A 27134-nucleotide genomic window follows, 5' to 3' on the forward strand; every position below is an offset into this window, starting at 1 on the left:
GAAGGGTCTAGGGCCGAAACGTCAGCCTTCCTGCTCCTCTGATGCTGCTTGGCCTGCTGTGTTCATCCAGCTCTACACCTTGTTATCTCAGATTCTCCAGCATCTGCAGTTCCTACTATCTCTCTAATCACTGAGCCACCGTGCCGCCCCTAAAAAAAAGAGGAACAGGAGAAGGCCATTTGGTCTATCAAGCCTGCTCCTCCCTTCAGTTAGATCATGGTCTATCATTGAGCTCATTGCCATTTCCCACATTACCCTTTGATGCCTTTCATGGACAGAAATCTATCAATATCTTTAACATGATTGAGCCTGCACAGCATTCTGCATGAGAGAATTCCAAAAATGACCACCCTGGGTTAAGAAATGCCTCCTAATCTCAGTCCTCAGTGGCCCACTTCTTATTCTGAGATTGTGTCACCTGATTTGAGAACAATTGTACAGCCAGGATAAGTCATTGTTCCTGCATCTTCCCTGTCAAGCCCTGCAAGATCATGGCTGTTTTGAGGTAGCCTTAACTCCACTTTTCCTTTCCACTGCCTCTTGTAACCCTCAACATCCTTGTCAATAAATAAACATTCACTCCCTCCAACACTGATGCTCAGTACTACTCATCCTCTACAAGATGCACTGCAAAAATTTACCAAGGCTCCTTCGGCAGCACCTTCCAGACCCACAACCACTTCCATCTAGAAGGATAAGGGCAGCAGATACATGAGGACACCACCACCTGCAAATTCTCCTCCAAGCCACTCACCATCCTGACTTGGAAATATATAGCCATTCCTTCTTGGATCAAAATCCTGGAACTTACCCATCCCCCCCAACTCTGCAGCCCCCAACTAAAGGCATTGTGTGACTATCTGCACCCAAACAGCTGCAGCGGTTCAAGAAGGTAGCTCACCACCACCTTCTCAAAGGCAAGCAGGGATGGGCAATAAATGCTGGCCCAGGCAGTGATGCCCACGTCCTGTGAGTAGATTAAAAAGAAAAGAACCTCCTCCTTATCTCTGGCTCAAACAAGAGTCACCTTATTCTGAAACTGTGGTGCGATGTGATTCTCGAATGAGAAATGTAGAATGTTTCTGTCACACGATGGGAAGATTTTGAAGAAACAAACGCAGTCGTTTGGAATGTACAGAGATACTGGGCCAGGAAGAGGAAACACTAACGTAGGCACATCTACCAATTAACTTCACTAATTATATTTTAAAAAATGATGACCAAAACAAGATGTCTGGTGTGAAGAATGCTGATTGAATGAACTTATCCAGGACTGACGTGATAGCAATTTGAAAGCACTTCAAACGAGCAATACAATATCAGACCATTGATCTCCATCCTAGTAAAGCAGCGTATAATTGGGTAATCCTTGAGCAAAGACATGGGAGTGCTGTTAATACACTAACTAGAGATTGTGGCCACTCATTTACACAAAGGTTTATGTGTCACATTGTAATATCTCACTTCCTTTCCCCTGTATAACGTACTGCGATGATTATGTGTGAATTTCTGTCTTACAGCTCCATCTAATAAACTCAAATATTATTTTCCCTAATAAAACAAATGCCACTGCATCAATCATTCAATCACGTGCCAGCATAGAAATAACAAGCTCAGATTCAAGAACACCTTCTTCCCCACTGTCATCAGACTTATGAACAGACCTCTCATATATTAGAGTTGATCTTTGTCTGCACCTTCTCTGTAGCTGTAACACTATCTTTTGCATTCTGTTCTATTACCCTGATGCCCTTATGTAAGGTATGATTTGTCTGGATAACACACAAAACAATACTTTTCGCTGTACTTCTGTTCGTGTGACAATAACAAATCAAATCAAATTAAAAATCAGGCAAGAGATCATTCTCAATCAGCTTCAATTAAATGAAGAAAAAGGGCAAACTAACTAAAATTCTACTCTGCAATCTTTTTCCCGTCAGCAATTATTCCCCCCTTGTCCCCTGCCACCACACACTGTTGACTCTCAAAATAAAAGTTGTTGAAAAACACTTAAAAATACAACTTTGATGATATTAGAACGGTGATGAAGTTTTCAATTGTGCTTTTTGAACACTGTTCAACTGGGGCCTTGGCATCTATCAGATGCTGGGCTTGTAGTTGAGGTGTTCCCCTTGTGTTAGCTGAAAGGAATCACCACCTGTATCTGCACTTGCAATTCTCAGAGTTTCCCATTTTCAAGGCTAACCAGTCCCATTCTGCACCTCGAAGGACAAGGACAGAACATACTGGGAACACCGCCAGCTGCAGGTTCCCCTCTGAGCCACTCGCCTTGGAAATATATAACAATTGGTTCTCACGGCCACCGTCACTGGAAGCTTATATTCCTGAATGATTCACTAAATTTAAATTCCACCAACTGCAGTGGTGGGATTTGAACCCACATCCACAGAAGCAGCGGAGTGGCCTCTGGATTATAAACCCAAGTGACCTCGTCACCTCACAGCCTCTCACATTTTGCTTTTATATCCAGCACCCACAAAGAAACATTTGCTTAAATATCTGTGGTGATGTTACCAAACAAGGGCTCTTTGAGAAGATTCACTGATGATGAGAGGGTGTGGTGTCCATGTCATTAGAGGCACAATAGAGAGTGACCTACCTGTGAATGGTGTTGCAGTTCCCTTACACAGCAAGATCCAAACCAGCTCACCCAACAATACTTTATCTAAATCAGCACATTCGTGTTAATCACTCTCCCTTTTGGCAGTATCCCTTTCTCTAAAGGAATGCTGCCGTTATTCATAATTATGGGATGGATTTTAAGACAGAACCTGTGCTGTGAATAAATGTGTGATGGTAACTGAGGTAGCAGCTTAGCAAAGCAATTACTTAGAGATTGTACTACTTTTCCATATGGTGATTTTCTACCCTTCATTTCATACTGGAAACTTTTATTATCCTGTGTAGACTCACAAGATTCATCTTGTACTGTGAACTGGCAATATCAGTGATTAATGTGTCTGATATATTATCCCTCAATATTCCAATATCCCAAGTTGGCCGCGAGATGGATTTGAAACAAATGTCTGAGAAAAGGGTTTTCGGGTAGGCCGGTTGTGAGTTCAGTCTGAAATGTGGTTTATTCCCACAAAAGACTTCACCTTATTTTCCAGCAGCTTGTAACATAAATTACTTCAATGCACACCGGCTTTCTTATGTGAGGGAAGGTGAGAGCAGTCAGTTTTAACAGTGGAAAAAAATGATTCACTGGATCGACCAGGAATTTAAAATAAAAAGGCATTATTGCTTTCCATTACTGTGAAAGTGAACTACGACAAGGGCATTTCTAAACCCACACCCCTCAAAATTATTTAAACATAGGCTAACAAAGGTTTAATTTATTTTGGGGGAAATAGTTTAGCAAGAAATCAGAAAGCACACACTGTCCCATTGTTAAAAGTATTTGAGAATGGTTCACCTACCTCTTCTTACTATCTCTCTTTGCTGATTTTTCCAAAAGTACCCTGCGCCTTAAATAATCGCTCTGAAACTCACTGGATTTCGCCGTGTGTTCTTTGATCAAGTCAGTGGTTTTCTTGTGGTGTTTCTTCACCAGTTCCTTCATTTCTTTGTAGTGCTTCTTCTGAAGTTTCACAAATGCTTTTTGCTGCCTTAGCTCTTCCACGGTCTGGGCTTCCACCTCTGCAGCAGTTTACAGAAACCAATTGATCACATTAAACGGCTTTGCTTTCTCCCTCCTGATATTAGTAAACGCCTAGGGTATTAGCTCAGAGCGCCACACAACATCATGACGCATCCTCAATGGATTGGCTACAATGATAAGAACTAACAGGTGGACATGAACATTTGAGTGGGAATTTTGTTGCAGGGCTGTGAGGGAAGAGGACAGAATTAATTGAAGGCTCTTCCGAATGGTCAACACAGACATGATGGGCTGAATGGCATAACTCCATTCTTTCCACGAATCTCTTAGATTAATTTGACTCGTCCTTAAAAATGACTAACACAGTTAAATTTGGAAAGATCAAGATTAGAATCTGCCTTTAAGAGAAGTCATCGGATTTTCCAGAACAGAAAGAAATCATTCAGTCCATTGGAACAGTGCTGGCTCTACAAAAGATGGTGATGAAAGGGCTAAAGGGTTAAGACCTAAAGGGGTCTGACAAAGTCGATGGTGGTTCCTCATGTAGGGCAATCCAGAACAAAAAGTTGTAGTTCTAGGATAAGAGGTAGCAGATTTAAAAGGACACAAAAGAGATGAGGAGAAATGACTTTGCCCAAAAGGTTGTGAATCTGTGGAATTCACTCCCCCAGAGTGTGGTAGATGCTGATACATCGAGTAAACTTAGGGAGGGACAGGCAAATTTTTAATTCGTGAGGGGTTGAAGGGTTATGGGGAGTGGTCAGGAAAGTGGAGCTGAAGCCAAGATGAGATCAATCATGATCATATCAAATGGCAGAGCAAGTTTGAGGGGCTGAATGGCCTACCCCTGTTCCTGGTTCTCACGCACTCACGTTAAAAACGGACTGTGCACTTGGCATGAAGTTAGCACACCATGAACTAATTTTGGTTTTAGGCATTTTGCATTCTGCTCCTAAGTCTGATGTATACATCTGAGCAGCCTTTAGGTATTTTGGAAGCCTGGCAATTTTATTGCAATCTGAATCAGCTCTTTGAAACTCCGCTCAGCGTAATATTTCAGTTTTACAAAACTAAAGTTCAACTGTGAGATTCCAACAGGCAGAAAACTGTTCTCCCCCGTCTCACTGTATCCTAATGACTTTAAACAAGAGTCGGGAGCTTTGAAATGACACTGAGCGACAAATAAGTGTGTTTTTCAGATTCCTTTGCCTGCTCGTTTAACAGAGATACAAACCAAGGGAATACATACACAGTTGAAACAACAAATGATGCACAAATGTATTTGAATGATAAAGGCACACCATGATTCAGTTTACGAGTTAAATGAAGACTGTTGTATGACCACTAAGAAAGGAAGCGTTTATTTTGTTCTTTCGGTTTTTATTTACTTTGTTCGTTCTGCAGAAACTGAGATGAAGAAGTATTTGATAAAACTTTTCTCATTCATTTATAAGCAAACGATGTGATGTAAATTGTATAGATGTCATTAACATTCCTCATGTGTGCACGTTCACTGGAATAAAAATATTAGACATAATGTGTCTTTTCCTCCTTTGAAACAAAATATATTTTCTACATCATTTTTCAGCAACTATTCCAAATAGTGGTTTCTCCGGCACAGATTATTAAAATCATAGCAATTTTATCATACACAATTGTCAAGTGACTAATAATTCATGTAACAACCATATATTTGTAAATAGCAAGGTCTGAATTTTTTCAGTGCATCTACGCTGTCCTGTCTGCTTCTGTGTAAACTTGGATATACATAAGCTTAATTTTTAAACCAAATAGTCCCTCTAACCAAGATACTGTGAATATATTTCATTCTGAATTCATTTCCATATTTTCCTACATTTTAACATCTGGCGTGAGGGTGATTTGAGGCCCGTGTGTCATGCAGAATTTTTTAACATCTTACCTGACAGTATACTGTGAATGAGATCTTCTGCCTTACCAGCTGTTTTGACTGCAGCTAATGCACAACATACAAAGAAAAATGTCAATTAATAGAAAGGCTTATGTCCTCACATCTAATTTTTAATGAAAATTCTGTCAGAAGGAGAAACTCACTTACCTGGTGCAGGCTGAACATGGGTGACTTGTGTTGAGGGTTTGGATGTTTGACTGGATGTGTGACTGACACCATTCTCTGCTGGAGCTGTCTTGGGATCATTGTTAGGCTCTGTGGGAATGTCACCGGGTTCCACCTGAGGGATGGACAAGAACAGCTTACTGATTCACTCTTAGGAATTAAGAGATCCATCAGCTCCAATGAATACAACGACTGCTGTACATCAACATTGCTTGCTTTGAACAAAAGCCCCTCCGAGTTGCAGATCAATGGCCCGGTTTACTGACCCAAATTCAAAAACAAGATTCCTATGATTGTTGCTGCACAACACCGATGTGAGACAATATCCAGATATATATGCATGAAGTTGGAACAAGTTTTTTTTTAAAAGCCCCTCAAACGAAGCAGTCATTACTGCCAAAAACATTCTAAGGAAACCAGTACCTTAGTTCCACAAATTGAGTAAACAAGAGTATGATGTCCAATTTTTCGATACATATTTTCAACATTCTAGTCCAGTCCTCTCCTTCACTGGCTCTGATTGTGGTTTGATGCAGTCGACATCTGATTATTGCTGTGAATCTGCAGTCGCTCTCTTTATTCTCTCTCTCTCTCTCTCTCACGCACACACACACACTCACTTTAATTTAAACTCCTACACTCTCTGCAGGCAACTCAGACTCTGTGATGGCCAAACTCTGATGACCAGTTGCCATGGCGCCAGATTGAGTGGTCCTCTGTGCTTCTGGTTGGATTTTGTTCTCCAGGTAGTTTTCCTTTCACTCCTCGGTGGTAATTATAGCCAATCAGAAGGGAAATAAAGCTCTTTCATAGCATTACTCAGTCCCACTAGCGTGAGGACTTGCGCTGAAATTATATGGACGGGAACGGTTGAGGGAAATTTGTCATTTTATGATTCATGACTGAATGATTAATTATATATTTACCAGCGATTAGCGGCAATGCCATTTTTATGTGGTTTGAAAAGAGAATAGGGCAGTGAGAGACTTTTATTTTCCAGACCCTTTTTTTTTCTGTGAGGTCTATCTTTCTTTTATATATAAATTCAGCGGTACCAAGGACAAAGAAATATCAGCTGAGAACAAGAACGTAATTTAATGACTGTTATGTTTTAAAAGCTTGTCTTTCCCAGGAATGTACAACCGTTTAAACATTGTTTTTTGTTAAAAATTGCGTCACTCTTTCCTCTCTCAGCTGTTCAAAAGTCTTATGTGAAATAGACTCGTAGAGATATACAGCAAGGAAACAGACCCTTCAGTCCAACTCTTCGATACCAACCAGATATCCTAAATTAGTCGAGTCCCACTTGCCAGCATTTGGCCCATATCCCTCCAAATCCTTTCTATTTATGTACTCATCCAGATGCCTTTTAAATATTGTCATTGTACCAGCCTCCACCACTTCCTCTGGCAGCTCATTCCATACACGTGCCACCCTCTGTATGAAAAAGTTGCCCCTTAGGTCCCTTTTAAATCTTTCCCCTCTCACTTAAAACCTATGCCCTCGAGTTCTGGACTCCCCTACCCTGGGGAAAAGAACTTTGCTATTCACCCTCTCCATGCCCCTCATGATTTTATAAACTTCTGTAAGGTCACCCCTCAGTCTCCGCCATACCAGGAAAAACAGCCGCCACCTGTTCAGTCTCTCCCTTTAGCTCAAACCCTCCAATCCTGGCAATGTCCTTGTAAATCTTTTCTGCATCCTTTCACGTTTAACAACATCTCCTACAGCAGGGAGACCAGAACTGAACACAACACTCCAAAAGTGACCTAATCAACATCCTGTACAGTCACAACATCACCACCCAATTCCTATTCTCAATGCACTGATGAATAAAGGCAGGTGTACCAAATACCTTCTTCACTATCCCGCCTACCTGTGACTTACTTCTTTATTGTTTGGAAGTCACTGTTGAAGCGGTGATATGAGTTACATTTATAAATTAAGAGCTGAGAGGCAACTTCTTTTTGTTTGTTATTCAAACAGATGGTGTGGGTGTGCGAGGCCAGCATTTATTGCCTCTTCCCTCATAACCCTTCAGGAGACATCTCTTACAAATACTAATTTATCAGCCTTGTGTGGAAAGCCAAAGTGTATATATGGGACTGTGAGCCCCGCAAAGGCTTTAGGAAGTATCTTCCTCATTTTGTCACCATCCTTCAGCCACTCACAGACAATCATCTCATCAATGCAGTAAGCACCAACGCGAACATTTGTTCACTTGTGAGACATGGCTGGGTCAGCATTTATTGCCCATCCTGCCCTCAAGAAAGTGGTGGTGAGCTGCCTTCTTGAACTTCTGTAGTCCATGTGCTAATTGGTCAACCCACAATGCCCTCATGGAGGGCATTCCAGGATTTTGACCCAGTGACACCAAAGGAATGATGATCATAGATCATAGAATCCCTACAGTGTGGAAACAGGCCCTTCAGCCCAACAAGTCCACACCGAAACTCAGAGCATCCCTCCCAGACACATCCCCCTATAACCCACCTCATCTACACCTCCCTGAACACTACAGGCAATTTAGCATGGCCAATCCACCCTAACCTGCACATCTTTGGACTGTGGAAGGAAACCGGAGCACCCAGAGGAAACCCACGCAGACACGGGGAGAATGTGCAAACTCCACACAGATAGTCGCCCGAGGTGGGAATTGAACCCGGGTCCCTGGTGCTGTGAGGCAGCAGTGCTAACCACTGTGCCACCGTGCCGCCCAAATTATATTCCCAAGTCTGTATGGTGAGTAGCTTGGAGGGGAACCTGCAGATGATAGTGTTCCCATGTATCTGCTGACCTTGCCCTTGTGTGGTGGTGTGTTTGGGAGGTGCTGTCTAAGGGGCCTTGGTGAACTTCAGCAGTGCATCTTGTAGATGGTACACAACTGAGCGTCGGTGGTGGAGGGAGTGAATGTTTGTGGATGTGGTGCCAATCAAGCAGGCTGATTTGTCCTGGATGGTGTCAAACTTCTTGGAGCTGCACCCATCCAGGCAAGTGGGGAGTATTCCATCACACTCCTGACTTGTGCCTTGTAGGCAGGCTTTGGGGAGTCAGGAGGTGAGTTACTCGCTGCAACATTCCCAACTTTTCTTGCTCTTGTAAACACTATATTTTTCTACCTGGTCTATTTCATTTTCTGGTTAGCGACAACTCCAAGGGAATTGATACTGAGGGATTCAGCGATGGTAACCCCATTGAATGTCAAGGGGCCATGGTCAGAATCTCTCTGATTGGGGATCTCAATGAAGATGAGAATTGAGCAAGACTGTGTCATAACCTTATTTATCTTCTTTGCTGCAATAGGAATTGGGAGGTCATGTTGTGGCTGTACACTTTTGGAATGCTGTGTGCAATTTTGGTCACCCTGCTGTAGGAGATGTTGTTAAGCTTGAAAGGGTGCAGAAAAGATTTACAAGGATGTTGCCAGTGCATCAACAAACTGCATTTTGACACTGAGACCATCTATAGAACAGACTGAAAACTGTTTGACCTTTACCACCTTCACTCCAAGCCGAGTCTCTGTCAATCGCTTCTCAAAGCCGATGAGAAACTGGAGCTTTCCCTGAACACATAGAAAACTCAGGATCGCTTTAACCAGCTGCCGTACCACATTACCTTCCTCTGCCCTCCCCCTATGCCCGCACCCATCCATTAAGGTCGACCATGTGACCCTAGAAAATATGAAACGTTTTCCACGTTGTGGGAGGCCTCTTTCAACGAAGAAACACAGAGATGGGGAAATTCACCATCACTTCTATTGTGCAAGACCATCCTGCTGCTGACTGAGTATTTGATAATCAGGATCCCAAAGCTGAGGTTGATGTCATGTCTAACTGGGCAGCAGAGATCCCCAAGCACCTTCACTCAGTGGAGACTTGGGCAACCTACAGCAGTCACCTCACAGCATTGAGGGTATCACCAGTGATACCACCCACAACATCTTCCAAATCCAGTGGCAGCAATGTGGGCCTAAGAGCCAGCATCCTTTCCCAAGCAAATACACCCAGCAGCGAGGTTGACGTAACTCAAAACCAGCTCTGCTAGACAGGGCATGTCATTCAGGTGCCAACCACTCTACTCGGGACTCGGTTGTGGCTAAGGAGCCCCAGCGGGACAACGGAAATGCTTTTGGGATGTTCGCAAAGCATTGCTGAAAGAATGAGACACCACCAACATGGGGGTTCCTAGCACGTGGCATGCTGAAGTAGCGAAGGTTCATTCAGGAAGGCACCAACTGAGCATGTTGCAGACTTTGTAAGCAACATGCAGTGGCAAAGTTGAGGCATGGGAACCGCCAAATACCACGTTAGCTCAATCCTTCAAGCACCATTCCACCTCCTACATGTGGCAGCTCACAAAGCAGGTTTTGAGCCACACAGGGCCCATTGAATTGAACAGAAGCAACTCATTCTCGATCCTGGAGGACTGCCTAAGGAGAAATTGTGCTTAAAAACATGAGGGCAAATTCACTGACCCTGTTTCTCCACCAAGAAATGGGTTGCAGAGTCAGTGCTACAACGTTGTACCCTTGTCTCTGCCCAGTGTTCTTCTGTGAGCTCACTGTCTCTTAGTGGGTGTCGGGTTGCCAATGTTTTTGTCTCTAAAGTATGTACAAAAAATATCATAAGCCTCATTTCTTTTGGGGTACAATGTTCTGCCACTGCTGTGAGGCAGTTTCCTCTCTGGCACAAGTTAGAACAGGGGTTTAACTCTGGAGGCAGGTCCTAACCTACCTCCGCAGGTGGACTTTAGGATTTGTGGGTGGAGAGAGAAACCATTGAGTCTGAGCAAAAATACAGAACAAAGGCTATGCTCGTGGATCCCTGTGGTTGAGAGCTTTCCTGGATCAGATCAAGCAGAAAAGTTTTAGACTTTTGAAGTAATTTATGTTAAAAAGATGTAACATGTTGTAATGATCTGGAATGCATTGTCTAACAGGAGGGTAGCAGTAAGTTCAACAGAAGTAAAGACAATTGGATAAATATTTGAAAAGAGAAGGTTTCAGGTGTTATGGAGTTCAAGCAAGAGATGAATCAGATAGCTGTTAAAAGCATGATGGGCTGAATGGCCTCTTTGTGCACTTTATGATTTTATCTTGTGACCTGAGATACCCTGAAAGAGTCAGTCTCACATTACTTCATACAAACACCACATGGTGTCATAAGTCCAGTCTTTTCCCAGCCCAGTTTTCACAAACATTCACTGAAATAAATGCCCATGGTTAAGGAGACAAAACTCTGTACAGGCATGAGTTTAAACTCCCTGTCTTTGACTCATGCAAAGGATGGCAGGACAGACATACGGGGAGAGACTATTCCAGTTAGGACAGGAGTTTAGAAAGATGACAGGGGTCGTGGGAGATCTCACAGAAACCCATAAACTTCTATTTAGACAAGACAGGGTAAATGCAGGAAGGATGTTCCCAATGACTGGGGAATCCAAAACCTCAAGTCACAGCCTATGGATACAGGGTAGGCCATTTAGGACTGAGGTGAGGAGAAATTTCTTCAACAGGAGAGAGTGGGGAGTCTGTGGCATTCTCGGCTACCAGAAAGCAGTCGAGGTCAAAACATTGATTGTTTTCAAGAAAGATTTAGATATAATTCTCATGGCTAAAGGGCTCAAAGGGTATGGGGGAGAAAGCAGGAACAGGGGACTGAGTTTGATGATCAGCCATGATCATATTGAATGGTGGAGCAGGCTCGAAGGGCCGAATGGCCTACTCCTATTTTCTGTGACCTGATCTTTCTTTGATTTAGATTTAGAAATAAAAGTTGCTCATCGCACATTTGTCATTACGAAAGTTGCCAACTCTGTCCAGAAACACTTGTGAGATCTTGTGACAGGCCCTCCTCCTGAAAACTGCCCACGGCCCGCACTTTTCTCTTTGGTCACCCACTGTGCCCATCTTCTCAATCTCCTGCCTTTACACTCCTTGTAACCTGATTGGACAACTTTCCGCTGTCAGCCAAACAGCCCTTTCCTTCCCATCCCCAACATGTTTATAACTAACGAGCAAAGTTGTCGAAAGAATTGTTTAATATGTAAAAGGGATGTGAGTCTTCGATGGGTAGCCTGAAGAGGCTAGGGTTGTTCTCCTTGTTTATTCATTCATGGGACTTGGGCCTCACTGGCTAGGCTGGTTACCCTGGAGAAAGTGCTGCTTTTCTGAGGCATTATGGTTAGTGAAAGATGAGAGGAGACCAGTGATAGAGGCTTTCAAAATCGTGACGGATCGAGACAGAGAAATTCACTCCCCTTGGCGGAAAGCTCAAAAACTCCAGGACACCAACTTCTGGTGATTGGCCAAAGAAGCCATGGTGGCACGAGGAAGAATTTTGTCACGCTGCGAGTGCTTAAGATGGCACTGCCTGAGAGTGTGGTAGAGGTGGACGTGATCACGGCTTTCCAAAGCGAAATGGTTAAGGGCCCTGGAGTAAGCGAGAGAAGGAACATTGCCAGGGTATGGGGATAGTGCAGCAAGGAATAGTGGTGTGTGGAGACCGATTTGCTCGCGCAGGGAGCCATCAGTGGCACTAAGGGTCAAATGATCTCCTTCTGTGCTGACGTCATTCTACGACTTCACACTGCCTCTATGATCTTTCTCCCAGGAGAGTCCTGGAGATTATGCTTGGTTTCCCGGAGACCCGTGGATCAGTTTGGAGCTTGGTCAACACACTGGGTAATAGTCTGGAGTTGGTAGTTGCAATGTCAGCTGTGTCCTTAATTTGACTTGGCCACTTGTCATGTGCATTTTTTTTTTGAACAAAAATTGTTCCTTTTCCAATTGAACATGGGTCAGCCATTCACCCGCGCAGCCTCCTTGCAGAACATCATGGCTGTGGGGTGGGGAGCTGGTTTCTTTCTGGGCCATTGATTTTCATTTTGGGTAAGCTGAGAGTTCCCTTATATCTACCTGAAAGAGCAGACAGGGTTTCAGATTAGTCCTTCCGCAGACAGACCACATTTCAAACTGTCCAGTTGCCCCCTGCAGCATCAGCCTTGGCTTCCATGATTCAAGTCCTGGAATCAGCCTTGAACCCATAACTTTCCTACTCAAAGGTGAGTGTGCTTTCTTTCTCACACACACACGGCCAATAATTCACAGAAACAAACACAACAGTCGCAAACCCCAGAGCTGGGGATACTCACTAACTCTTGGTTGAGCCTTGCTATGCCAACCACTGAGCAGCTCGCTGACTGCCCGCTGTCACCCAGGTCTCCATTGAGCTTAACAGTGGGCATCCTTCGACTTGACTTAACGCCGAATGGCATTGCCTCTACGCCCCTGATCAAAACGGGGAAATTTTGGAGTGTTTCTGCAGTCTCTTTTCAAAAGCTCTGAGTCACCAAAACTCTCCGGTTATCAGGAGAGCCACTGAGTCATGTCTCCTGGCAACCAGAAGAATTAGAGCTCCCAGCCAATCACTTGCTGCAAGTCAGCCTGAAGAGGTTTCCACTGGTCATTGGGAACGGGCTCTGAAAACTGGCACTATCAAAACCAGCCAAAAAGATGTAGTTCAAGCTTAAGGTGCAAACACACGCCTGGAAGACAACCTTTCTCAGTTTTAACGTCAACAGAGTGAGTAATATTTATTTTTAGCCAACATGGCACTAACAAAACTGTTCAAGGGTGATGGCAATACTTGTGCTTTATCCTTTTCCTCCTGACCTCCTTCATCATTTCTGTTCCAGTTCGTCTTTCTCTATCCCTTTCTTTCTCCCATCATCTCTTCCTCTCCGTTTCTTGTTGTTCTCGCCTTCCACCCCCATTGCTTTCTCTCTTTTCTTTTCTCGCATTTCCCCTCACCTGTCTCCGAGTGCCAAGGTTTGGCAAATGAGGAAGTCAAGAAACTGGATGGAAGGAAGGCATACCCAGAATCCATTGCCACTGTGAAAGGTCCCTGTCAAATCTACAGGCCTTATAATTATCAGGTAGGTCTTTCCTGAACCCACCCGCACCCCACCCACCCCACCACCACAAGATACCTGTCTGCGACCTATAAGGGACCAGTCAGGAATGTAATGAAATACTGTCCATTTGGTTAGATGAGTGCAGCTCCGATAACATTCGAGGACCATTGCAGGATAAAGACGCCCGCTTCAAAAGCAGAAATTGCTGGGATTTTTGTTTCCAATTTACAGCATCTGCAGTTCTTTCAGTTTTTCTATTGAAGCCTGCTTGATTGGCACCCCCTTCACCACCTTCAACATTCATTCCCTGATAAACAGTGGCAGCTGTGTGTGCCATCTACGAAATAACTGTTGGAACAACGGGCACTATCCTGGATGGAGCAAGAAGAACAAGGACATGGTTGGCAAGATTCCACCCTCGAGCGACTGTGCGGAGTTTGCACATTTTCCCTCTGTCCGCGTGGGTTTCCTCCAGGTGCTCCAGTTTCCTCCCGCAGCCCGAAGATGTGCAGGCTAGGGGAGATTGGCCATACTAAATTGCCCGTAGTGTCTAGGGTAGGAAATGGGTAGGGTAAGGGGGTGGATCTGGGTGGTATGCTCTTCAGAGGGTCAGTGTGGACTCAATGGGCCAAATGGCCTACTTACACACTGTAGGGATTCTATGACTATCAATGACTGTTAGACGCGGATGGCACTTTAGGTAGCAAAATCAGTGTGGCGCAGGCCTAGTTGATGTCTGTCAATGCATCTACGTGATTAATTGGATCAAATACCACTGCCAGTACGATATGGTCTACCTGCTGCTGCCCCACATGGTAGCCCCATAGAATCGCTACAGTGTGCAAAAAGGCCCTTCAGCCCAACAAATCCACACTGCCCCTCAGAGCATCCCACCACGACCTCTAAAACCCACCTAATCTACACATCCCTGAACAATGTGGGCAATTTAGCATGGCCAATCCACCTAGCCTGCACACATCTTTGGACTGTGGGAGGAAACCGGAGCACCCGGAGGAAACCTGCATAGACACGGGGAGAATGTGCAAACTCCACACAGACAATCGCCCGAGGCTGGAATCGAACCAGGGCCCCTGGCACTACGAGCCACCGTGCCGCCCATGTAACATATTTCGCAGAGATTGGGTTCTTACTGCGACAGATGTCTTTACGCTTAAGGATAACACTAATGATTTGATATAAAATATATACAATGTCTTGAGTTCTGGTTCCACTGTCCATAGTTCACAATACTGACTGACTGAACACAGTACATTGACTTCATTACACAGAGGGAATACCTGAAGGTGAAGTGGGTACTTTTATAGGAATGTCATGCAGCTGTTTCAAAGGAATGCTTCCTGAATGTTCCGGAATCTGTGCCATAACACACCAGAGGCTATCGAAGAATACTTCAAACCTAAAAAGGGCAGCTGGAGAGTAGAAGGCTGAGGAGTCCAAAGGTGTGCAGGTTAGGGGGATTGGCCATGCTAAATTACCCATAGTGTCCAGGGATGTGCAGCTTGGTGGATTAGCCATGGGAAAGGCAGAGTAATAGATATAGGGTCTGGGTGGGATGCTCTCTGGAAAGTCGATGTGGACTTTATGGGCTGAATGGCCTGCTTCCACACTGTAGGGATTCTATGATTCTATGCGTATTGAGAGCCTGTAGCTTGAAGTGGAGTAAGGCAAGGTTCTGTAGATGGGGAAACAAATTGCAGTCTATCCGAATGACTGGAAGGGGGGGGGGGGGGGGGGGGGGGGGGGGTGCAGGAACAAAGTGAGAGGCTGGATAAATAGGGCCTCAGAGGGAACAGGATGTATGGAACTGGATGGATTGACAGCAAGTCAAAATTTGCATGTGAATGGACACAGAAGTGAAACTAAGCAGTTAATATAGGCACATCTTGGTCATGCACAGAGACCACCTCCTACTCCAGCTCCCTTGCAACATTCGTATCAAAAATTATCATTCTTAGTACAGTACAAATTGTCCTTGGAAATTCCAAAGAAATGCTACAATATCTGATTAATATTAACCCAAAGGTGCAATGGTTTAGTGATTTAACGACTTAACCAAACAATGCGACAGCACTTCACAAAGCAGTGCTCACAAGTTCCACAGGAATAGTCTCTTTTTTTTTGTTTGGAAAAAGTGAGATGCCCTCTACTTGGGAATCTGAAGTGGAGTGGGCCTGGTGACTGCTTTGCAATAGGGAACTCTTGGGCGGCATGGTGGCTCAGTGGTTAGCACTGCTGCCTCACAGCACTAGGGACCCAGGTTCAATCCCACCTTCAGGCACGTTCTCCCCATGTCTGTGTGGGTTTCCTCTGGGTGCTCTGGATTCCTCCCACAGTCCAAAGACTCGGCTGGTTGGAGTGGATTGGCCATGCTAAATTGCTCATAGTGTGCAAGGATGTGCTGGAGAGGTGGGTGAGCCATGGAAACACAGGGTTATAGGGGTGGGATGCTCTTTGGAGGGTTGCTGTGGATTCAATGGGCTTGCTTCTACACTGCAGGGATTCCATGTTCAACGTTGCTCTAACAGTTTTATGTGTGGAATGGGGCTGTCGCTAATACCTAATTGCCATTGAGAAGCTGGTGGTGAGCTGCCTTTCTAACATCCTGGCAGTTTGTTGGGGGTGGGGTTAAAGGTTTTGCTTGGCCATTTTGAGGACATTTAAGAGTCAACCACACTGCAGCGCATCTGGAACCATCTATTGGCCAGACTGGGTAAAGATCTGTGCAATTCTTAATCGCAAAAGGCTGTCGAGGTTGTGTTGTTAAGTATATTGAAGACTAAAATAGATTTTTAATCGGTAAGGGAATTAAAGGGTTATGGGGAAAAGACAGGAGAGTGGAGTTGAGAATTATCAGATCAGCCTTGATCTCATTGAAAAATGGATGGGCTGAATGGCCTACTTCTGCTCCTATGATTTATACTCTTACAGTTTGAGGGTGGCAGTTTTCCCTCCCTGAAAGGACAGTAATGAACCAGACAGGTTTTTACAACAATCCAGTCACTACAGAGTGAGCCTTTAGAAACTTTTTATTCCACATTTGCTGAATTAAACTGAATGTCAACCCCCAAGTATCTGGGTCATTTGTTGAGGTGACAGGCCTATTAGTCTGGTGATATAACCACCACTTGGCTACCATTCCTGACAAGTGAGTGCCCAGGTACGAAACAGTAAACAGCAAGGGCAGGAGATCTATCGGCTCCTGGGGAAAGAAAAGGCACAGTTCACGTGGTGAGGCTGGCCAGCTCACTTGGCTGACCGGCTCACTGGTAATGCAGAGTGACACCATCATTCATGGGTTCAATTCCCACACCAGCTGAGATAACTGTAAAGGGCTTTCCTTCTCAACCTCTTGCCGTCATACAGCAAGGAAACAGACCCTTCAGTGCATGCCTACCATAATTCCAAACTAAACCAGTCCCACCTGCCTGTGCTTGGCCCATATCCCTCCAAACCTTCCTTATTTATGTACTTACCCAAATATCTTTTAAATGTTGTAACTATACCGGCATCCACCACTTTCTCTGGCAGATCATTCCACACTTGAACCACTCTCTGTGTAAATAAGTTGCCCCTCGTGTCTTTTTTTAAACCTTTCTCCTCTCACCTTAAAAATATGCCCCCGAGTATTGAAATCTCTCACTCGAGGGAAAACACACCTGCCATTCACCTTATCTATACCCCTCATGATTTTATAAACCTCTATAAGGCCACCCCTCAATCTCTTACACTCCAGTGAAAAAGTCCCAAACTCTCCTTATAACTCAAACCCTCCATTCCTGGTGACATCCTGGTAAATCTCCTCTGAACCTCTCCAGCTTGACACCATCTTTCCTATAACAGGTAGACCAGAACTGGACACAGTATTCCAGAAGAGGTCTCACTAATATCCTGTACAGCCTCAACATAATGTTCCATCTCTGATACTTAAAACGACTGAGCAATGAAAGCAAGCGTGCTAAATGCTTTCTGTCGACATGTGATGCAAACTTCCAAGAATTATGTACCCAAACCCCCAAGTGTCTCTGTTCTACTATATTACCCAAGGCCCTACTTTTAATTGTATAAGTCCTGCCCTTGTTTGTTTTACTAGTTGTCTCTTTCTCTCTAATGAGAGAGCAACCCTATTGCCTGGCAAGACTGGGGTGACTTTATCTTTCCTCAGAACCTTGAAATATGTCCTAAATATTGTTGTCAACAATTGGAGGTTCAGGTGACAGGAACAGAAAGTGTTGGATAATGTCAGCAGATTTGGCAGCATCAGTGGAGACCGAAATCGAGTCAACATTTCAAGTCCAGTATGGCTCGTCTTCAGAACTGACAGGAGCTGGAAAATTAGGATTTTTATGCCAGTGACAGAGGTGGAGGAAGAGTTAAAGGGGCAATATTGAACTCATTGAAAAGACTGGAAGAAATGCAAGGAGAAAGAGAAATTCAACAGACTGGAAAAACTCTAAGAAGGAATGAGGGCCATCCAAGGAGGTGCGAGAAGGATTATTGAAATTATCTTCCAAGGAATATCAAAGCTAGCAACAGGTGGTCTCAAGACTTAGGAGCAAAAGAAGGCCATTCTGCCCCGCCAGCCTGCTGTGTCATTTCCCAGAAGATTGGGGCTTATCCAACTTCAAATCCATGTTCAGGTCAATTTCCAGATCCTTTATTTACCCCAGTGTACAAGAACCTGGTCATCGTCTGAATATCCACAGCTTTCAGAGTAGAAAATTTCAAAGGTTCACAGCTCTCTAACTGAAGGAAATCTCTTGTCTGTCCAAAATGGCTGATTCTGATACTATGACCCCTGATTTCAGACTCTTCGACCTCTCAGAATCCACCTGATCAAGACAGCTGGGATCAGCTTCAATGGGATCAACCCTCATTCTTCTAGAATCCAGATAGTAGAAACCCTTTTCGCTAAATGTAGCCACTCAGGACCATAAACCCAGGAGCCAAGAGGGGTAAAGTGGACTCAGGGCCTGTGAAAAGAAATGAAGGCGAGTCTACAATGGACAGTCAAGTAATCATTAAATAAACACTTTGTCTTCACTTTCACTGGGGAAACTAGGGACAGATTACCTTTGGTGCAAGGAAATCTGAAAACAAAAATATGGAAGAAACTTGGTGGATGGAATAGAAGTTAAAACAAAAGTAGAGAAAATAATGAAGCTGATGATTGATAAATCTTTGGCACCTGATGGCTTTTCACCCCAGAAAACGATAAATAAAGCAGGAAAATTGCAGATGCATTCACCATAGTTTTGCAGAGCCTTGTAGAATTCGCCATTGTGCCTGTGGCTTGTAAAATTGCAAATATCTTTCTGCTGTTTGAGAGAAGGACAGATGAACCAGGTATTAAGAGAACGGCAGGTTTAACATCAATCAAGAGGGCGTTGTTGGAAATAAATCAACAGAGATAGATAGCAGAACCTTCCAGGAGGAAAGGGAGTGTACTTAAGGGGTGGACAAGAACAATTCAGGCCCTTAAATGGTCCATTAATAACTGCTTAAGGGTCCCATGCAGCCTGAGCCACAATTACCCCAGCTCCAGGTTGGATGACAAAGAGAGAGCCGATCTGCCTGGTTCACCAGATAGAGAATGAATGGGTGTACATTCGGGGGATGGACATAGAGCGAGGGGGAATTGCTATGAGCCAACCTCCTGTCCCCACTGCCTTGGTTTGCCCATTACCCAGGAAACCCATTCTGGTGGAACAGTGTGTGCGCGTGCACACACACACATATGCATACATACATACACACACACAATTGCGCACACACAGACACACACGCGCACACACACACAGACACGCATGCACACAGACACACACACGCACACATACGCACGCACACACACACACAGACACACGAATCTCTTTTGCAGGGGAGATATCAGCATTTCCTTCAATTCCTTCTCCTTTCAGTTTCCTTTAAATTCATCTCTACCCAATCCATGTGCTAGTGAGTTTTATATTCTTAGCATGGCTTTCAGTAACAAATCCCTCCGGAATCCCTTGTCTGATTTAATATTGACTATCTTCTGTTTATGACGCCTAGTTTTGGACCATTCCACAAGTTGAAAAATAGAGCAGACATAGAAACAATCTCTTTGTAATGTTATAGAACCCATTAAGTCACTCTCAGCTTTTTCCTTTCTGGAGAGAACAGTGAGGATCAGTTCAGCCTCCCTCGATAGCTTTAACCTCTCAGTTTTGCTGTTATGCTGGTAACTGCTGGCCCAGGCAGTGACTCCCACACCCCATGACTGAATAAAACAAAAGTCATTTTCCTTTGGCACCTTCTCCAGTGCAGCTTTATGTCACATTGAGATTAGAACCGGGCACAGTAATCCAAGAGAGCAAATATTCTCGCTGCGTTTCAACCGCATTCTTTTGGAAAACAAACCCATGAAACACGTTTGCTGCCAAATTACCAGCGCAAAGCATATTTCAAGGTATGCTTCAAAACTCCACTGGGCGGATGATAATTGAGATTATCACAAATGAAGAAACAGGAACAGTTTGAAAGAGAACAGTACTAATTTCACTTGAGTACAGAACGGCCCTAGCTATATCATCAAGCTAGTTGGCCAAAGTTGCATGTCACCTTGCAGTACAAAAGTCCTGATTTATACAGCAGCGCTTAAGTTCTGCATGGAGAATTAAACTATTTGTGAATGATGAATAGAGCTTTCAAATCGACTCTGTGACTGCCAACAGGCCCATGAAAATGATTTGTCACCTCAGCTCTCCTGCAAGCTTGCCAGCAAACGATTGATTCAATTTACAGTCCCCCCGCTCCACCAATAAAATTAAAGGAAAAATCAACTTCAAAAGAGACAAGTAATTGAAGCAGCTTGTCCAGTACAATGTAACAAATGACAGGTGCCAGACAGAAATATGATCCCTTACAGAGGTGGCCAGTGATGGTGGGGCTGTATCCGAGTGTCTGGTAGCACACTACACCGCAAGAAGGTTTTGCAAAGGAGAACAGTCAAACTCTAACATCTTTTCCTTGGAGATTTGTGTCTTAATTTCACGCCTGTCATGTCTAGTTCTTATTTCGTTGGCCATGACCCCTTGTCCAAGAGCTCCCCATTTAGGGGAAATGGTTTCTCTCAGTTTGTTGCAGTTCTTTCCTTATGTGCACCAGAAAAGGATTTAGGTAGACAGGTTAACCTCATTGTCTTTCAACCTCAGAGGGATAGACAGAGTCTGCCTTAGATACTCTATCCAATAGTATACTTAGATAGTCTGTCCAATGCATACAAAAAACTAGCCACCTTTCCCCCCTGGCAAACACAGATGCATGCATCGTTTACATTGCATTTTTGCACAATAAACAGGAATCTTCCAATCCATGTGTTTATCTTATCCTATCGACAAGAACCTTTCCATACTCTCTCGTCTGCTCTCAAGGCTGATACAGGCCTGAGAGTGTACAAGGTATCTCTCCACTTATTTCTGCTGGCGTGGAACCTTAGCCTCTTCAAAGTTCATGACTGCTAAAATGTGCCTTACAGTGTTAGCTTGAAAGGTGCCTTCTGACTCCTGTTCTAACCAAAACAGAAATTGCTGGAAAAGCTCATCAGTGGAGAGAAATCAGAGTCAACATTTTGGGTCGAGTGACTCTTCCTCAGAACCATCCTTCAGTGACTCCTGTTGTAACCTCATTGTATAAAATCACAGTTAACTCCCATTACAATTCCCACTATAAATTCCACGTGATCTTAATATCTTGAAAACTTTAAATAAATTCCCCTTACTTTTATACATTCCAGAGGACACAACCCTAATTTGTTTAATTTATTGTCTTAGCTTAACGCTTGGTATCCAGGTATCATTTTGGTAAATCTGTGCTTCCTTCCAGCCGTATGATTCCTTACTAAGATGTGGTGCCCTGATCTGCTCACAATGACTGCAAGTCTGTTCGTTACAGATACCAGGTCAGTCAATAAACACACAGGGATTTAGCAAAACAAGACAAAGGGAAAAAAAGACAATAAAAAGTAGAAAGCCGGGGGTGGGGTGGGGGAAGACATTTTTAAAAACCTTAGAAAACGTTCTTTCTCCCTGGCATGCCGTCATCCATGCCTTTGTCTGTCTAACTGTCATTATCTCTCTATGAGCTTCATATCTACCACATTGGCTCATTCCTCCCTTTGAAATAATTCCACAGAGACCAGTATCCTGTCACCAAGTCACCCTTTATTTACACGTGGAAAGTTCTTGACACTGATCCAGCTTTGGCAGATCCAGCTCTCAGAGTGAACAGAACCTCTGACACTTCTCTCTTTATCTGTCAGCCAGGGCTCCCTGATTGGACCAGGTTAACAGCCCCCAATCAGGGAACTCATATTCTATGAGGTCCCCCTGGCTGACCTTGTTACAATCAGTATACCCCTCTCCCTTTGAGTCCAAGGACACAGGCTGGTCCCCTCTCTTGTAACGCCTCCTGGGGTGTTTTAGCACAGGGTCAGGTTCCTCTGACTCTGCGGTGGATATGGGTGCATGTAACGCACAGGAGCTCACCTTTTGTGCACAGAGCACCTAGGAGAAATTCAGTCCTTTCTTCTGGTGGCAAAGGTGACACGGTGAGATCTGCCATGTCCATTTCAGATTCAGAGGTCCCTGCAATGGTTGATGGAGATGGAGAACCCATAGCCATCCCAACTGTTCTGAGGAGCTGGGTACATTTTGCTTCCGAACTGTTTGCGTGTTCCTATGGTCCATGTGTTTGTTCAGGACCGTTGCTCCTATCTGAACTTTATATGTCACTGATCCTGACCTTGTGTCGACCATTTCTCTTACCCACGCAGGGCCATTCCCATGGTTCCTACACCAAACTTGGCCCCCTTAAGTAAATTATCTCTCTCACTTAGCGGAGTCTTGTGTCTGGCATTGGCATTCCTGATGCCATTTTATCCTTCCCCCTAGGAGTGGGAAGATCAGATTTAACCTGTTGCAGAATGTTCTCCCCATTAGCAACTTTGATGGAGCTATCCCTGTAGTTACATGAGGGACGGTCCTACAATCAACTAGGAACAGGGACAGTTTGGTATCTAGTGAAGCTATAGGCTGTTTCTTTAAGACTGCTTTCAAGGTTTGGATGCTCTTTCTGCCAGGCCACTGGATGATGAATGGTATGGAGCTCTCCTTATATGTTGAATCCCAAGTGACTTTAGGAAATTCTCAAATTCCCTGCTGGTAAACAATGGCCCGTTGTCTGTGACCAACACATCGGGGAGTCCATGTATTACAAAAGATGTGTGCAGCTTTCCTATTGTCGTCCCTGCGTTTGACGAATGAACTCTATGCATGTCCAGCTGCTTTGAATGGATGTCCACAATGACTAAGAACAGTGATCCCATGGAAGGACTTGCATAGTCGATGCGTAACTGAGTCCAGGTTTTGCCTGGCCATTCCCAATAATGTGGGGGAGCTGCCAGCAGCAATTTTTGTCTTTGTTGGTACTCTGGGCACTACCCCACCAATGTGGCTTTGCCTGCGTCCAATCCTGGCCACCAGATATAACTCCTTGCCAACATCTTCATATTGGAAACCCCTGGATGACCCTGGTGGAGTTCAGCCAGTATCTGGTGGCGACCTTAGCTCGGGACAACCCTCTTGCTCCCCATCGTGATATGCCATTCTCTACTGTGATCTGGTCTCCCCGGGTCCAAAAAGGTTTCAAATTCTGGTTGTGATGCCCCTTTGGTTTCTATCGTCACCACCAGCTCTATCAGTTTTACCAGGACCAGATCTTTCTGCGTCCAAAGTCCGATATTGTCAGCTGTGACTGGAAGCGTGTCTAGGAAACTTAAAACCATTACGATTCTCCCAGTGGTGATCCCACAGGTGGTGTATTTGCCAGCGGGAGGTGGCATCCACTACTTTGGCCTTCCGGACCATGTTCCGACTTGTAATTAAATGTACTTTAGAGCCCACTGCTGAATTTGGCCTGAAGCTATGGGCGGCACTGCCTTTTCCTCTTTAAAGAGACCAAATAGAGCTTTGTGGCCCATTATTATTACAAATCTACATCCATAAAGGTATTGGTGGAACTTCCTGACTCCAAATATGACCATCAAACTTTCTTTCTGTGTCTGGGCATATTTTATGCTCTGCATGAGGCAACGTCCTGAATGCATACACAGTTGGGTGTTCCTCTCCTTTGGGCCACCTATGAGTTAATACTACACTGATGCCATTTGAGGAGGTATCACGTGTCAATACCAGATCTCGCCTGGGATCATTGTGTGCCAATACTATGGAGGGTGATAGTTGTTTCTTCACTTCCCTGAAAACTTTGGCTTGGCTACACGACCATTTCCAGGGCTGACCCTTGATGCAAAGGTGTCAGGCTGGAGGCCAGGCTATGAAGAACTTTCTGGAATAATTCACCAGCCCAAGGAAAGACTTAAGCTGCAGTACAGTGGTGGGAGCCAGGGCACCTTTGATCGCCCCCACTTTATCTTCCAGCAGGTGTAACCCAGTCTTGTTGATTCTGTAGTTCAAGTAGCTCACTTGAGGTGCCAGGAACACACATTTTTTTCCTTCTAAGGCATACGCCCACCTGGCAGAAAGATCTAAGGACTATGTCCAAGTTCCCTCAGTACCCCTTATTGGTCTTCCCTGTTATAAGCACACCTTCTAGATAAATGGCGACCTGGGTAGACCATGTAAAATGTTCTTTATCGTTTGCTGAAAAATTGCACAAGCTGACAATACTCCCAAGTGGCAATCTTTATACTGGTACAAACTTTTATGTGTACAAATTGGAGCATACTTCTGGGAATCTTCATTTAACCATAATTGCAAGTACGCATGGCTCATGTCCAGCTTCGTGAAGAACAGCCCCCGCTGCAGGTTTGTGTATAAATCCTCTATGTGGGGGATTAGGTATTTATCCAACCATAGAAAGTGGTTTACTGTTTGTTTAAAAAGGCGAACCGACCTTTTGGGCTTCAAAAGTGGTATGACCGGTGCTTCCTTCCATGATTCCTTCACTTTTGAGTCCTCCAGCTTTCTGATTTCTGCCTCTACTTTTGCCTGTAATGCAAATGGCACTGGGTGGACCTTGCAGAATCGTGGAATTGCTTCCCGGTCACCATGCAAGATGACCAAGTCTACTTTGATAGTCCCTAGACATTCCTGAAAAAACCACCAGGCAGCCATTTTCTCATCAAAAAGTGAATCTTTCTCAACCAATTTTGCTCTATCAAGCTTGGGCCCGAGCCTTTTACAAACATCAGTGGCAACTCTACCAACAGCTTCTCATATGAGACCAGAAATGAAGTTGTACCCATAATCTGTAAAGGCTCCCTGGTGTAGGATCTCAGTGCAGGCAAGGCCTTGGCAAACATAAGGGTTGGAGTCCACAGCAAATATTGTTAAGGGCTGGTCCTTTGATCACTGAAATGGCCGTGCTGGTATCGACCTCCATTAGAACCGGGTGAGCGTTGAACCGGGGGTTATTTTGATTGGTTCTGATTTGGATGTTGCTGAGCAATTTTACTGTTCCAAGCCAGATGTAGGTGGACTTTCTAGGGAGTACACTCTCCTGGATAACAGCCTGTGAATTTTCTTACTCAATTCAGGCCTCGTGGAACTCTCTTGCTGCCTTGATACCATGCGGCAACTACAATGGCTTGCCAGCCCGGATCTTGAGGAAAACTTTAACCGTTTGGCAGAGGCTTGGCTTTGTTTTGGGCTGACCTAGAGCCCCTCTGTTCAGAATATGTCCTGAGTGAGGCTGTGCAGTTGTCTTCACCCAAGTGGTGTTCCTCAAGCTCAGTCGGCCTGGCGAGGGTGACCATTTCCATTGGAATACCCTGCAACTCATATGCTCCACTTGCCGTATTTTCCAATGATGAAGCCATTTGCAATGCCTGTCTGAAATCCAGTTGGACGTCAGCTAGTAGGTGCTTTTGCATGGGTACATCATTAATCCAACATAGCAACTGGTCTCTTGGCATCTAACTTAGGGTTAAACTCAAGTCACATGCCTCTGCCCGTCGATTTAACCTAGTCAAAAAACCTGATACAGATTCCCCTGGTTCTCAAATTGCCGAGTTAAAACAATAGCATCTCAGAAGTACAGGAGGCTTGGGGTTGTAATATTCTTTAATTAAATCCATCAACTCTTGAAAAGTTTTTGAATTTGGTGCCTTAAGGAAAGTAAGGCTCCTAATAACGAAAAAAGCTGTGGGTCCACGAGCTGTCAGGAGATTTACTCATTGCTTTCAATCTGCCTCAATGTCATTTGCATGGAAAAGCAACACATTCCTTCCACATAGTGGACCCAGTCTTCGATGGCAGAGTCAAACAAGTCAAGCTTCCCAAATAAAGGCATGATGCCAGAAATGCTTACCCCAAGTCAAAGATGACGGTTGCGAGCGGGTTTCTTCAGAAATGTGCTTTACTCTCATCACCACTGATACAACTCTGCAGAAGCTGGTATCCCGTCATTAAGTCACCCTTTATTTCATGTGGAAGATCCTTGACACTGGTCCGACTTCCTCAGAGCCAGCTCTCAGAGTGAACAGAAACCCTGGCAATCCTGTTTATATCTGTCAGCCAGGGCTCCCTGAATGGACCAGATTAACAGCCCCAATCAGGGAACTCATAATCTATGAGGTCCACTTGGGTAACCTTGTTACAATCACAGCACCCCTCAACTCCCAACTTCCCTGTCTTGAGCATATATACCGCTTTTATCTAGCTAGTTTCAATTCTGAAGAAGGCTCACTGGACTTGAAGTGCTAAGTCTTTTTTCTCTCTGTAGATGCTGCCAGACCTGCAATTTCTGTTTTTTGGAAAAAAAAACTTACGTTTGCTCCCTTAACATGAAAACTAGATGGGCAAGGTACTACTGAAAGACTCACTGGATGTTTTTTACTGCTCCCATTATATACATAAAATACAGACACAGACACTTTGGCTAAACTTCATATCGTCAATTTACAGGCATTATTATGGTGATAATATCATGAGGAAGGGACAGTGGACTCTGATTTCTCTTCACAGATGCTGCCAGACCTGCTGAGCTTCTCCAATAATCTTTGTTTTTGATTTACAGCATCCGCAGTTCCTTCGATTTTTATTATTATGGTGATGGTGTCAATGAGCGTGCCTCTTAAAAGTATACTGCCATTCCAGCTGTGAGACAGCACAGAACGCTAAATGAATAAAGCTGAATTCATAACTTACAGACAACCTTGAGCAACAGGATCTTTCAGCAAGTAACAAAGATTATAGAAAAAGAGGAACACTGAGTGCTGTGTGTAATATCTCCTCCGATACACTGGCAACAGTTTTAACTTAACTTGGCACTGGGGAATTGACGCAATTCAGTATAAAATTGATTGCACCCACCGACTTGACTCTCCATTGACGTCAACGATTAATCTTGGTGGGTGTGAAATCTGTACTCTACCTGTGTGCTTCCCCAGCTGGGAATTACCACCAGTTATATGGGTTTTAAAGA

At 44.3% G+C, this 27134-nt stretch overlaps 1 protein-coding gene across 1 annotated transcript in view; it reads right to left on the bottom strand.

Annotated features, from left to right (window-relative positions):
• The window catches only part of LOC109930283 (1-phosphatidylinositol 4,5-bisphosphate phosphodiesterase beta-1-like), a 601524-nt gene that overhangs the window by 69489 nt on the left and 504901 nt on the right, over positions 1 to 27134 (bottom strand). Inside the window, exons 22-25 of the mRNA XM_048600897.1 lie at positions 5703 to 5835; positions 5547 to 5600; positions 3444 to 3663; positions 2248 to 2329 (exon numbers count right to left, since the gene is read on the bottom strand). Of these exons, the coding sequence (XP_048456854.1) occupies positions 2248 to 2329; positions 3444 to 3663; positions 5547 to 5600; positions 5703 to 5835 (489 nt within the window). The remainder of the gene's footprint in view (positions 1 to 2247; positions 2330 to 3443; positions 3664 to 5546; positions 5601 to 5702; positions 5836 to 27134) is intronic.

Source organism: Rhincodon typus, chromosome 9 (genome assembly GCF_021869965.1).
Source record: "Rhincodon typus isolate 14 chromosome 9, sRhiTyp1.1, whole genome shotgun sequence".
NCBI lineage: Eukaryota > Metazoa > Chordata > Chondrichthyes > Orectolobiformes > Rhincodontidae > Rhincodon > Rhincodon typus.